The 15111-nt window shown below is 33.4% G+C and overlaps 1 protein-coding gene across 1 annotated transcript; it reads right to left on the reverse strand.

Moving 5' to 3' along the window:
* Nucleotides 1–438: 438 nt before the first annotated feature.
* Nucleotides 439–822, reverse strand: LOC130892403 (uncharacterized). The gene has a single exon (XM_057797820.1). The coding sequence runs from the start codon at nt 820–822 to the stop codon at nt 439–441; it is 384 nt and encodes a 127-aa protein (XP_057653803.1).
* Between the last annotated feature and the right edge of the window lie 14289 nt (nt 823–15111).

Below are 15111 nucleotides of genomic sequence, written 5' to 3' on the forward strand. Positions count from 1 at the left end.
AACGATTCTCGAAAAAACTGTAGGGAGACTTCTATAATGCCCAACAAGAAAGAAATCACTGAACTTTGTGGGACTGGATAAAGTTCATAATTAACTAATAAAATACGGTAAATCTCACACAAAAACTTCATCAGACAGATGGCGAACCAGTACAATTATACTCAAGTTTAAAAAAGAAGATGAACAAGATCCGACTAACTAAAGGGGTGTAAATTTGCTAGTTACATTATTGAAATTCTTCTTCTTCTTTTTCCTAGGCAGATTGCCTGTTCATTCTTCGCAACATGCCTATTGCCTCAATTGATGGTAAGATTATCACTTCATCTTTTTCGCGGCCTTCCCATATATCTTTTCCCCAGTGGTGAGTGCTATCCTTACTATTGTTTCTCCGCTCAATCTACTTATGTGTTCGTACCATTCGCGCTTTCTGCTTAAAACTCATTCGTTAATATTTTCCATTCTGCATTTTTGCCTTATCTCGTCGCTACGTTCCCTGTCTAGGAGCGTTTTTCCAGTAATTTTTCGTAGGGCTTTCATTTCACTTGTTTCCAGGAGCCTTTTTGTTTTTGCTGTATCAGGCCGAGTTTCTGCTGAGTACGTCATTATGGGTCTGATTACAGTTTTGTAGGCTCTTGACTTGGCCTCAATACTTATGTATTTGTTTTTCCATACAGTGTCATTCAGACATCCGGCTACTCTTGCTGCTTTTATTGTTTGCTGCCTTACCTCTGTCTCAATATCACCATATCCGGTTAGTTCTATACCCAGATATTTGATGTCATTTCTTGCTGGATTATTTTGTCGTCTACGATCAGCTTGCATCTAAGAGGTATTTTTAATGTTGTCAGGCTTTTTGTTTTGGAGGCAGAAACCAACTCCGTCTGCATGGTTGCTGGGTGCAGAAGTAGCTCAGGAGGAGGGTTCCCAGGTTAGGATAGCACCCTGCCTGAGATCAAAAAAACTCATATGCTCATAGAACCGGCAACCTGCCTCGGAACCGGACTGAACAAAAAGACTATTGAAACTTGTTACCAAAAATATGACCCGCAAAACTCGATCACAACACTAGAAGACGAGCAGTAAGGATTCATTTCAAAAAAATCCTGTGTAGATACAGTATTTATCCTACGATAACTGGTTGAGAAATGCTTCATCGACCTCACAAAAGCTTTTTATCCAATCCATCTAAATTTATACTCATGCAATGGAGTTTAAGCTCACATTAATGGCAAAGAAACAAAACCCATTCCAGTCAATCGCCGTATCAGACGAGGAGACTTGATTAGTCCCATGTTATTCAACATAATAATAGATGAAATCATAAAGAAGGTGCGGTTGGCAAAGGTTACTACTTGGGTGACAGAGAAATCAAAATCCTGTGCTATGGCATTGACGCCATTGATAGATGTATGTACAGAAAATGAAGAATAATCTCGAAGATTATTAAGTATTTTCAATTTCACAGGAAAACAATATAATATGACTATCTAGCATAACGGAACAAATAACAGAGACCAGAAATTAAGGCCGGTATTTACGAAGCGACAATCAGACTTATACAACAAACAAACAAACAAAACCAGAAAAAGAAATGAAGCAATTCTTGGATAGCAGATAAATGAAAATTATCAGGCGTATCTCAGGAAAAACACTATTAGACCGAGAAAGAAGCGAATACATCAGACAATTATGTGACTTAGATAACATTAATGAATGATATTATAGCGTAAATAGCAATAGAACCAACAATGACAGAGTATAGACTGACAAGGGATAAATCTCCAATTGGAACACGGAGTAGATGTCGACCAAGAAAGAGTTGGAGTAACTTAATTGTCAGCCAGCCAGGATGAGGAAAGATATCGAAGAAGGTACAGACGTTAGTCTTAGGCATATTTCAAAGTTACTTATTTTAGAAACTAATTAGAAAACTACCAATGTCAAATGCAACAAGTATATTCTTTGAAGTACGAACATCCATCTCCTGTAACGTATTTAGAAAATGTTTGTACACATGCGTGTAATATATTTTTAGCGTTAACGGAGTAAAAGGGCCTACTCTAAGGGGGAAAATTTTTTCCTAGATAGAACCTGTATCAAAAGTTGCTGAAGCGCCCTTCAACCAAACTACAGAGAGAATTAAATTTTTTACAGTAGAATTTTACTTACTTTGACCATATGTGGAGCCCCTCAGGAAGGATTTTATGAAGCAGAAATATATAGCACGGAAACCAAGTTTTTTATCTCAGAATGTTCCAGTTATCCACAGTGCGTTGTGTACAAGCTGCTCCCCGAAGAAATGCGAGACAACTCCTTTCATAAGATCACAACTTTTTATAGATTTTTCAAAAATCAAGTTATGATCCTAAAGAAGTGTGGAAATGAGATGAAATCAAAAATATGGAATAAAACCCCAGGTAGTTGAGAAGCCCGGGAGTTACCCAGCCGTTAATTGTAACGAATAAGAAGATTTCCATTAAAGATAGTTTTTATAAAAATATATCTTTGAATATTACGAGCCAAAACTATTGGGACATACATTATCCTAGCGACACATACTGTATTTATAATTGTGTCAGTAAATATTAGACCCATAAAAAACACCACCTTCCATCTTACTGTAGAGAGCCATTTGGACCTCATCAAGAAAATGGAGAAAGAAAAAAATATTGAAAATTTAATGGGAATTACATTTTTTTGGTTACAAAGAAAATGTTAGTTCAAAAAAGCATAGAAAGCATCCCATGATAGTGACATCATTTTTCTTAGCAGTGATTTTATTTTGATGCTAAAGATTATTTTTCACTTTTTTGTTTGATTATGCCAAAATCGTTTCTCTCAGTTATTTTTTTGACCTCTAATTTATTTTTTATTCCGTTCATAATATTTATTGATTTATATTTCCATACTTCGATTATTCGCTTAATGAGCTAATTACACCGTAATTTACCACCTTCAAGTATTTGAAGACTGTAATTGTAGTAATTTGTAACGCACGCCTCTGTACGGAAACTTTGTTAGACAGTTTTATTCAAAACGTTCACCAGTATTGAGTTACAATTTGCACAAGAGTGAGAACGTCTATAAGATCCATCTTATATATATGTATGTGTATGTGAAGCGAATTCTAATAAATTGCAAACATTTTTCTGGAGTCAAGAGACAGTAAATATTTCTTGCTGTGGCTTTCAGGAGGATATACTTGGTCTTAGTCGTACGGTGTAGTGTAAGGAACGTTAATCGAAAGTCAAACCAGCTTCGATAACTAACTCACCTAGTCATAAGGTCACTGTTTGCGTTGGCGGAACACACTGTTGGGATGGAAAATTGCTAAAAAAAGTACAATGAAGACAAACAAACGAACACCAATAAACTGAAAAATTTATGGACTCGAAAATCCTATAGAAATGTTACATTATAGATAAGATCCATCGACAAGATTGTCAGTGGATAACAAAAATATATCTGTATTATATTTAAATATATTTTAATGATATGTTGACATTGCTTCATATATAATATATTTATTACTGCTATTTTAATTTTTATCCTTTATACTAATATCTGCAAAAATGATTCGGGTTTTGTGGTAACAACAGATCACGAAATCATAAGTCCCTTCTGTTTATCTTCGACGTGTAGTGATCATACTCGCGAACTATACAGCAACCTTCACATTGCTTCCATCGTACACAAAAAGCTTCCACACACCCCTAGAGAGATCATTTATTCTAATTATGTTGCTGTGTTCTTTTAACAATATACAAGAGTTGCTGCTTAAGTTTTATAATTGGATATGGCTCTATGGTTTTTAGAAATATTCCTCATTAAGATCAATACAATTTTGCATGCGTTTGAACTAATTTGTGAAGCATATTTTCCATTCTGACATAGGTACCTCCAAAACATGTGATTTAAACGTATCAACGACTCCTTCAGGTATAGAAAAACGTTTATTTTTGATCTGCGGCAATACGAAGATATCATTGGATGCCAAGCAAGGAGTGTACGGCGAATAACTAATTAATTCTATGTTTTGACTTTTCAAAAATATTTTTGTTTAAACTGATGTGTGAGAGCTCGTATCGTCGTGGTGGAAAATGATTCGGTTTATGCGATTGGTTTCCCTGATTTTTTCAATTACTTCTGGCGAACAAATACTGGTATACAATTCAGTATTAACAGTAAGCAGATTTACGGAGATATACTTAATACCCTTGGTGATCAATGTTCTGTATATGCGACCGTGAAAAATTGGACTGCAAGCTTCAAAAGAGGTCAATTTTCAATTGAAGATGATGACCGATCGGGAAGGAATATTTCATACCAACGCATTCATCATATATTTAACGTCAATTTGGACATGAGAAAAATTGCTGCAAAATGAATTCTCAAATGTTTGAATGTTGACCAAAAGCGTGCAAGGGTAGAAGCATCGCGTTCGATCTGTGCTCGATTTGAAAACGATGTAGACTTCTTAAGCCAAATTGTTACTATGAATGAGACTTCAGAAACAAAGCAATAATCGATGGAATGGCGACACTCTGGTTCTCCAAGACATAAGAAATTTCGTGTCCACAAATCTGCTGGAAAAGTTCTTGCCTCAGTTTTTTAGGATTATCATGGAGTAATCATGATTGATTTTCTGGTAGAACAATAACTGGAGATCACTATTCGACATTACTGAGTACTATACGGGAAACAATTAAAGAGAAAAGACGCTGAAAACTATCCAAAAGTGTTTTGTTTTTGCAGGACAACGCCCCTGCACACAAATCTCATGTTGCCATGCAAAAAATTCGACGACAAAGAAATAAGGACATTTTTTTCTATTGGAAGTACCTCTTAATCCTTGTTATTTGGGATTTGAATATAATTATATTCGTACTTGAAACATGGATACATGCCAATGGAAACAAATCAAGGTCTTGGCAGGATAGTAAAGTTAAACCAGCAGGTTACAACGGTGATCATCAAAAGAATTGTTGTCAGATTATCACGGTGAGATAAACGGCGAAATATTTACAAGATGAAGATTTTGAATCATTATACTTTTGCTTGGAGTACAGTTTGAGAATGAAGAAAGAGAATGATATCAAACATTTTGTTGCTCAAACCGGATCAATAAAGCATGAAAAAATTCATTCGAATATGCTTTTGGTTTAATATGTGAAAACGCGACACCCAACACGCATCCATAGTTCTTCAGTCACCTAACCTAACCAAATTCATTCTTTTGATATGCCAATGTCTCTTCTGTCTCTCCAACTTCAATCTGACGATTGTTCAGTATCAATTGTGTGATTCAGATTGATTTCGGAAACTTTTCAAATAGCCCTCGTAATTAGAAATTTATGTTGCACTATATTATTAGCTCCTTCGATAAAGTTTAAAAATATCATGATGTATGCACTATTCTAAAGTGGAACTGATTTTGAGTGATTTGAATAAAAAAACTTCTGATTCTACCTTCGGTTTATTTTCACGGTAAACTTTCTCGAAATTCCCAGGATTTACATTTTCTCAAATAATACCGGCAACATTGTATCTCTTCTTCAATCACGTTCGTTGAGTTCTGCTAAGCACGAACTATGTTATCTCCAAGAAAGCTTGTGCCGCCCAAGCTAATGTCGTTAAAACCTTAACACGTTTCACGTTCTATTCATCTGAAATCGACTTTCACGTGGCCTTGTTTAATATATATGACAGCTCCTCTAATCGCGAAATTCAATCTAAACAATTTAAATTATTACGTAAAGCGCGTTTACCCCAAATCTACTTTAATAACATGTGAATAAATACGAATGATCATATGTAATTTATGAACATCAATTTCAGTGAATATTCAATTTGAATTGAATATTCTTCTGATCAATTCATCAATTCATCTAGAAAAAGATTCTGGAGCGTTGCATCAAGAAAATTTTAATTTGATAATATTATCATTATCTACAGAATCTAAAATGAGTCAAAATCATAGTATGCACATTATTTGGATGTTTAGTAAATTTGTATAAAATTTCAGCTGGAAGCAATTATTGATCCACAAAATTGTCATTTTTGAGTTGTGATTGTTAACATACTTTGGAATGTTGAAATTTGATTCTGCTGAATAGATCTAAACCACTGACAAAATACCTTACCTTGTTACAATATATTTGCTAAAAGTTATAAGCCATAAATCTTCCACGGTGAAAATTCTTAAGCGCCTTAGCACTTTTCACTACAATAAATTAATTCATTTCGCTAAACTATTTAAATAGTAGTGAATGGTTCTAATCCACACAGTTATGACAAGATTATAATGCAGAAATGCGCTGTAATGAAGTAATCAAACACTCTTTCACTAACTTTTGATGTATAAGTTGTACCTCTATTAATTAAAAATAAGTGCCAGAAGCTAGTACTGAACCAGGAAAGCAATGAATGCAATTTCAGTGACTATTTCCTTCGAAAAATTTAAGCCAACCAAAAAGCTGTAATATTTTATGTTTACCTAGCAACGATCAAATTTCAGCGATAATACTGCACTAGTGCAAATTATCGATAATTTGCACTAGTGCCAAATTTTCGTCTAGGATTAATAAACATCATTTGGTTTTAATTTTATATTTTAAGAAAAGGAACAATTATTGAAAATGCAATTAGAATATACAACTTTACTGGAGGCCGACGATGGTGTTTCTATGCTGCTTCCACCACTTCTTATTATAATTTAAAGAATAACAAATTTTAAACACAGAATTAAGTTTATTTTAAATTAAATTTTTCTCAGGAAATAGTCTGCCAAAATGCCCTCTCGTGCATGTCAAATTGTCTCATAATTTCCTCTCGTGCGCATTCGCGCACTCAAGAAAATTAAATTATCGACAATTTGACATGCACTCGGGACATTAATATTGACTATTTCCTTCGAAAAATTTAAGCCAACCAAAAAGCTGTAATATTTTATGTTTACCTAGCAACGATCAAATTTCAGCGATAATACTGCACTAGTGCAAATTATCGATAATTTGCACTAGTGCCAAATTTTCGTCTAGGATTAATAAGCATCATTTGGTTTTAATTTTATATTTTAAGAAAAGGAACAATTATTGTTTATTTTAAATTAAATTTTTCTCAGGAAATAGTCTGCCAAAATGCCCTCTCGTGCATGTCAAATTGTCTCATAATTTCCTCTCGTGCGCATTCGCGCACTCGAGAAAATTAAATTATCGACAATTTGACATGCACTCGGGACATTAATATTGATAATAATGATACTGTATTGACTTTTGCTACGTTAACACCGGTAAATGATTAATGTACATGTGGTTGTACAAAAACAAATTCAAGTTCTGTCATATCTGACGCTAAAAGCAATATCGAAGACGAGAATCAAGATTTAGATAGTGAAGATAGTTTTAAACCATCCAGCAATGGACAATCTTCAGAATCAAGAAAAGAGCGTGATTTGGATGTTGATACTATTGGCGACGAGCCCGAACGAGAAAATGCTGGATCGAGAAGTGATTTAGATGTAGATATTGATGGTGTTAAGTATATCAAATAAAATGTGGCTAAAAGCTCACTTCAAAATGAAAACGAGATTCACACTCGTGGAAGAGGAATATGCAAAAAATTTAAGATTGGAAGGAAAACAGTACCATACAGCAAGATAAACTGATGTTCACTGAATCTGTGTGATATTATATGTAGTTGACATTATATTTATCAACAATATTTCACAAAGGAGCAGCTAGAATATAGTTTGTCGAAATTTTTTTAGCGAAAACTCCAAGAGCTTATATGGAATTTTATTATAAACATGTTTCGTGTGTCTCGGTGTTACAGTGAGAACAATGACAGACTATCGAAGACTTTTGTTCACAATTTAATATCAAATCCAGTTCCTCGCGAAGTTTGTCAAAAAAAGTTATTCTCCACCCTTAACATTTCCAATAAGATAGCTGTCAGTAAGATTTCTCATATTGGCATAATTAAACCAGATTTTGCTGGGAAAAAAAGCCATTGTGCACAGAAAAAAAGAAAGCCTCCTTGAACTATGCAATTCCCTGTGTTTCTGTAGCTTACCCTCAATTTTATGAAAGTTTGATTTCTACAAAAGAAGTCCCTTCAAGTTCTCAACATGTATTCGACTGAAATAATTTTGCATTCAATTTAGTTTAACCGTGAGTGATCTGAATAAATATTTTCATAATAAAATAAATATCGTTTTTTACAAAAAAAACATTTACGCACTTCACTCAAAACATAGTTTCAGTGGATTAGATACTTTCACCACTAGTGCAACGCATACTGGAACGACTAATGGGAAAAAGGCGACTTTGACAAAAAACAAAAACAATTTTTTCATTAATTTTAGTATTAACTCGTTCTTAAACACTTACAGAATATTCACTCGATATAAAATTTGAAAAAGTATCAATTAACTAATATTTTTTGAGGATAAAAGACAAACGGGGCTAATACCCCAACCGAGAAAAAGTAAATTTAAATTTTAATAAAACGGTGTTACCCATGTTTCTTTCTACTCAATTCACTTTTAGACCCTATTTGAACATAAAAAAATCATCGCCTCGAAAATATTTTTAGGAAAAAAATTATGGGTTGTTTCGATAAAATTTCACTTGTAATTTTTCTGTCAAGGTTTGGCGAAAATCGACTCGTTGCATTGTTTTTCTACTTGAATTATTCGAAGAGATTAGCTGCCACAGCCTCTGCAACCTTAGGCACAATAACAAATACAAAAAGCGGTGTTTGGCTGTTTGTAAATAGAGAGGTGGTAAACAACATATTGTAAAAAAATGTGTATTTGTACAAAATAAAACATATTTATCTCTATCTGTTTTCTTTGTAGGCAGCACACTTCAAATTACAAATTGCTAAAAAAATTAAAAAAAGTAACTGCGATTACAAATTATTCTCAAAATTCCATGTTTTTCCCTTATTCTCACAAAAACAACAATAGGAAACTTCGAAAAGCAAATACCAAAACATTACAACCATACAATGCCGTCCATTCCATTTTAGTGTTATTATGTACTATGTGAAAAAAAAACAGAAACAGGTTGATTTTTATTCTTAAATTGACAATTCACAGATTTTGAAAAACCTCATAAGAAGTAATCGAACGTTCCACGACTCAACATCCGCCTTGCGGTGGAACTCCATCTTTTTGGTAGTAAATAAATCGATCTATCTCATTTGGATGATTAACATCAGGAAAAAGTCTTTGTAATGTCTAGATATAAACTTCACCATTCACTGTGCCCTTAAAAAAATTAGGGCCATTTATTTTATTGTTAATTATACCAGCCCAAACGTTCACTTTTTTACGTTATTGAGTGTAAGCCTCACATATCCAGTGAGAATTTTCTTGCTCCAATATCTACAGTTCTGTTTGTTAACCGTTCCTTTTAAATGAAACGATGCTTTAGACTATTTCGTTCATGAACTGTAAATTTGCGTTCATTCTGTCCATCATCAATTCATAGAATTCTTGCCTTCTATCAGGATCATTTTAATTTAATTCAAGAACTTTCCTCAATCTCTAAAAGTATATTTACCTTCTTTTCATCAGTAAATTGCAGATTTCTACCTGGTTTTTCAATATTCTTCACATGTCCATTTTCAAGAATTTTTTTTTTCACTTTTGCTAACTGTAGACTGCGAAACATGTTGACCAAGGTGTTTATCATTAAAAATTTCACAAACATCCTCTTATGTTCTTCTTTTATTACCACAATCAATCATAATTAAAATGTCTATTCTTTGATAATGAAACTTAATACGTGCACAAATATTATACTGACGTCTTTTAGTAACTTTGAGTAACTTTGAATACCAAAATGATAGCAGCCTACTAGATTCACTAGTTTGATTTCTACTTGAAATGATAAAAACGCAGAGAACAAAGATACACTCAATCAACAAGAAGAAATTGAAACGGTAATAAAGGAATTTTCTAAGACTCTTTCTGTGTCTTGAACTTTGAAAATGATTAAATAGAACGTCCTATAGATTCAAAATTAGGATATAAAGCTTACGCCGTGCTTATCATTTTACATTTGAACACAATATATGATGATAAATTGAAAAATTTTTAGCCTACTATAGAACCAAACAAAATCTCAATGTCAAAATATTTTATTACTCAACATATTCTCCTCTTAATTGGATACATTCATTGTAGCGAACCTGCAACGTCTCTAGACCTTTTAAAACAAATGTTTCCTTTTGCTTCGCAAACCAGACCTCCACAGCTTTTATTACTTCCTCGTTGATAGAAAATTTACGACCTTTTAAACTTTTTTTCAGTTGAGGAATGAGATGATAGTCAGATGGAGTCAAATCTGGTGAAGGGGGGTGTTCTAGTAATTCAAACCCTAAATAACGAATTTTTTGCATGACAACATGAGATTTGTGTGCAGGGGCGTTCTCCTGCTAAAAAAAACACATTTGGATAGCTTTCCGCGTCTTTTCTCTTCAATTTTTTCCCGTAGATTGGTCAGTAATGTCGAATAGTAATCTCCAGTTATTGTTCCACCCTTATCCAAAAAATCAATCCCAAAAAAATTAAGCAAGAACTTTTCCAGCAGATTTTTGTACACGAAACTTCTTAGGTCTTGGAGAGCCAGAGTGTCGATATTCCATCAATTGTTACTTTATTTCTGGATCGTTGCAATGTGCCCAAGTCTCATCCGTAGTAACAATTTGGTTTAAGAAGTCTACATCGTAATCAATCGAGCACAGATATATAGTTTAGTATTGTTGTGTGGTTCAGTTAAGTAACGCTGGATTTTTTTCCGATAAAACTTCATATATTTGCATCAGATGTACACCATATACCTCGATATAGTATGTATTGAATGATTTTGAAGTACACCAAATCTTCATAATCTCCCCAGACATATCAAGACTTTTCGCTATATTCGACTTCTCTTTACGACAGGTTCTGGTAATTATCCTACATCCAGCCATTGATTTTACATGTTCGAGTTGTTTGAATAAATTCATTTTTGATCGCAAGTAACAATGTATCTAAAAGAACGATCATCTTTCGGCAGGATCTGTTTACACATCCACTCGACGTTTCATTTGGATCTCGATTAATTATCATCGCTAAATTTTTGAAGCTACCTAACCTAAAAACTTACAGGGAACTCGTACAGAAGAATAATGACAATTGTCACCAACAAAACTGATGATCTTCTGTCTCTGAACCGCCATGGTGGATGGCAATTTAGCGCAACTGCAGACGGTTATGTGAACGATTCGATAAGTGAGAAGATAGGATTCTCTAAACATATTGAAGCAGCTATGAGATCCTCTCATGTATCCTCCTCAAATCAATCGTCGCCATTTTGTAAAACTATACTTTCAGCACCACTTCCGATACGTATGTAATTCAAAGTTATTGATCAGCTAAGGAACATAAAATGGTCAATAAACGTCTGCAAGCACTAATTTATCTTCAAAACTGTAGTAACTTAACTATAAACTTCAATTAAAAAAGTACAAACTGGGTTTTACTGCGGTTATCGGAAAAATATCGTCTACAACACGTGTTGAAAATTCGATTTCACACACATTTGCTAGAGATTAATTCTTCAAACATGTGTAAAATTTTCCATTCTCAACACTTGTTATACAATATTCTGAAGCTTTTTCTATATTTTTTTCAATTCAGTAAAGTAGTGAAGAAACCCTCAGAAATAAGTATTGAGTGTAATGTAGAAAATTTCTTGTCAAATAATATAATTTCCTTTTTCTAATGTTAAGTTTTGTAATATATCTATAAACATCATTATTCATTTATTACAGAATTTATTCCACACCATACATATGTTAGCCAACTTTAGGGCAAAATTTTAACTTTTTTTAGTTTTACTTTTACAGAAATTGATCTCACGGACGGACCTTCTACTAGGAAAGTATGAATTATAATTGAAAAACTATTATTAAAAGGATTGGAATTCAACTTTACATACCCTATAAATGATATATTTTCTCAAAAGGCTCATAAAATTGATCTATCTAAGTTTGTACCTAGTTCAACTTATAGTTAAAAGCTTGCTTACCGTTTAATTATACGTTTTTTATATTGAATAAGCGAGAATTAAGGAGTGTTGTGGGAGCCATCAATAATAAATAGCATCAATCACCGTCCACTTAACATTCAATTATCACCAACAATAATAATAACTGTACATAGATTTGGGCAACTCACGAATGGAATGTGTCTGCCATAAGCTGTTAAAAAAACGAGATCTGTTTTAGATAGAAATAAAAAATATATATACGAATTTGTACCGGATGTAGGCCTAGAAGATCGATATCGACAAGACAAGGTATATCTTCTTGATGTATGTTCCTAAGTAAAATTAAGAAAAAAATTGTTACACACCACATATCTCGATCAAAAAATATGTACGTTGTTCCATAAAGTTATCAGAGAAATTTCAATATAGTTATGAAAATATTTTTTGATTCGTAGTTACACTGAGTATAATTTAACAATATTTAATCCAGCTCTTTTAATATATATTACATCAATTCGTAAAAATGATTATAATTTTTGATGTAAAATGAAATTTTATTTCAAAAAAAAAATATGATACAACGTACCGTCTATCTTATTTTTGTGGTTATATGTTGAGCAGCCGAAAAGGCTTGTTCTGACTCCACACTTGTTGGAAGTATTCATAAACAAGCTTTAGATGCACCCCCCTAATTTCATGCTCATAAAGAAATTGTTATTCTGTTTATATTCTATTTCTAAAGTTTTGTTTTGATTCTTTGGGTTTGGAACATCCGTCATTGAAGTATTAATAGCAGAGACAGTTGTAACTGGTGTATCTTTATCTTCACTGTCTGGTTCATTACTCTTAACTCCTAGGCGTTTTATTGGAGGAACCAATTTTGTATAATAGAACCTTTCTTAAGTTTAGTACATAAGTCTGTATCCGTTTCGATTTCGTTTTGTGAAGCGTTGTATAAATATTGCAAAAAATTAAGATATGCTTCTTCACCTTTGCATTATTCTATATCTAAAGGCATTCATCAATTCATTACTTATTTCACTTTTTTGTGCAACATAAATTTAAACGTCGAGTCTACAAAAAGAAATTAGAACCTCTTCTGCATAGTGCTTCGACTGCTAATTTTATTGGTGAGAATGCATCAAAGATTTCAAAAATTGATAGAAACTCCTCATCGGAAAGGACTATGTTTCATTTTAAATCTATTGATGCTTTTTGGGCACAACATATCCAACATAATAAGTAAACTATTCCATCGTGTTATGATACACTATTGCAAATTCAATTCTTTTCCAAATTGTAATTTTACATATTTTTGAAAATATTAATCATTTCTTGTTGAAGACCTTCTAAAAATTTTTGTTATCAGCGGGTATAAATTAGCATAATTCAAATTTATTTCAATGTCTCTTCCATTCTTCTATCGTGGGCGTACCAGTATCTTTTTCTTTGGCTCCCCCATCTTGTACCCATGTCTTGTACCCCATAATGTTCCCTGATGTCAGTGTTCCTGATTCGATCTACTCTTCTTTTTCCCACTTTAGTCCTGAGCGTCCTTCACTGGGTCATGATAACCCGGTATTTAAATTGTGAGACTTGTTAGATGATTTTGTCCTGAACTACCAGCTTACATCGTACGGGCTCTTTAGCAAAGGTCATGTTTATCGCTTGACTGATCTGGCAGAATTTGTCTCTGTAGGTCGTCCTGCATTTCCGCGAAAATAGCTGCATCGTCGGTGTAGAATCCCATGCTGATTATTTTATTCTGTCCCATTCGGTATCCCATATTTAGTGATGATACTTCCTCTATAATTCTGTCCATTAAGAAAGAACAGAGTAGGGCTGAGGCTGTCACCCTGCCTGATGCCTTCTGGTGTTGGTATCTCTTCCGTATAAGTGTTTCCTGCCTTTACTTTGGTCATGTTGTTCGTATTGAGACTGCGGAAATGTATTAAGTTCGATCGATTTTTCTTTCATTTGTTTAATAATGAATATGGCGTTCTGAAGCGTTATGCCCCTGTAGTTGTTTGAGTGCGTTTTCTGTCCTTTCTCAAATATAGGATTAGTTATACTTTTGTGCTATTCCGTAGGTATTTCAGATGTCTCGAAACCAGCATATTTTATAAGTTCGGTTGGGGTGAGGTCTGTTCCGGGGGTTTTTCAGTTTTTCAGTTTTTTTTATTTTTACCATCACCTTCGTTAAGTGATATTTGATGATTTGCTGCGTAGTTTTCTATGCTTATGGCTATGTTATAAAGTTTCCTGAAGTATTTTTCCCATACGTCTTTGGTGACTCCTTTCGTTTGCACAAATTCGTTTGTTGGCTTTTTCCTGTTCTTGAGCATCTTCCATCTTATAAATGTTACCCAGTAATCTCGTTTTATGGCTTTGATTCTATTTCTCTTTTCTGTATATTTGGAGTGATTCTCTAGTGTTGGTAAGCTCCTGTAGATAGTGATTCAATTGGTTCAATTTCAGCATCAACAGTGACTAAATTGGAGTTGTTAAGTTGAGATCAAACTGTTGTGATTTTATTTTCAAAATCTCCAAAAATTTTTCCCTAGGCACTTTTCCATGTAAACGGGCTAGTCCAATGTTCCATATGTATCCTCCAGTAGAATGTACGTTTATGTTATCTATCTATCTATCTCCGATTGCGAACCTATGTCCATTCGTCGCTAAATCGGTTGCTTTTCGATTTTATTGTTGCAGCTGATTTTGGTAGATCATTATATCCTCTTGTATGTGGCTTTTTTCTTATACCTTCCTTCTTTTGATTTTGAAAATAATAATTTAATGTTTTGGTAGCTTTTGACTAGAATAAGACACATCGTTTTCATTATCTGCTGCTACGTCGCTTTTAATTTTTAAATTTATTTTATGTCGAGTTTTCAAGTGAGTGTGAAAGCTACTTGTGGATTCTCCCTTAAATTTGATTTCTTTTGTACATATCTTACATTTTGCTACTTGCCCTTGATTAGCAACTAAATTAGAATGCCAAACATTTCTTGTGTTCTTGAAATATATTGGATTCCGAATTCATACTTTTGCTCCTAAAATAATTATT

Source organism: Diorhabda carinulata, chromosome 4, assembly GCF_026250575.1.
Source record: "Diorhabda carinulata isolate Delta chromosome 4, icDioCari1.1, whole genome shotgun sequence".
NCBI lineage: Eukaryota > Metazoa > Arthropoda > Insecta > Coleoptera > Chrysomelidae > Diorhabda > Diorhabda carinulata.

Excerpts from the sequence above, each read along its gene's own strand:
- LOC130892403 (XM_057797820.1), bottom strand. The coding sequence starts at position 822 with ATGCAAGCTGATCGTAGACGACAAAATAATCCAGCAAGAAATGACATC.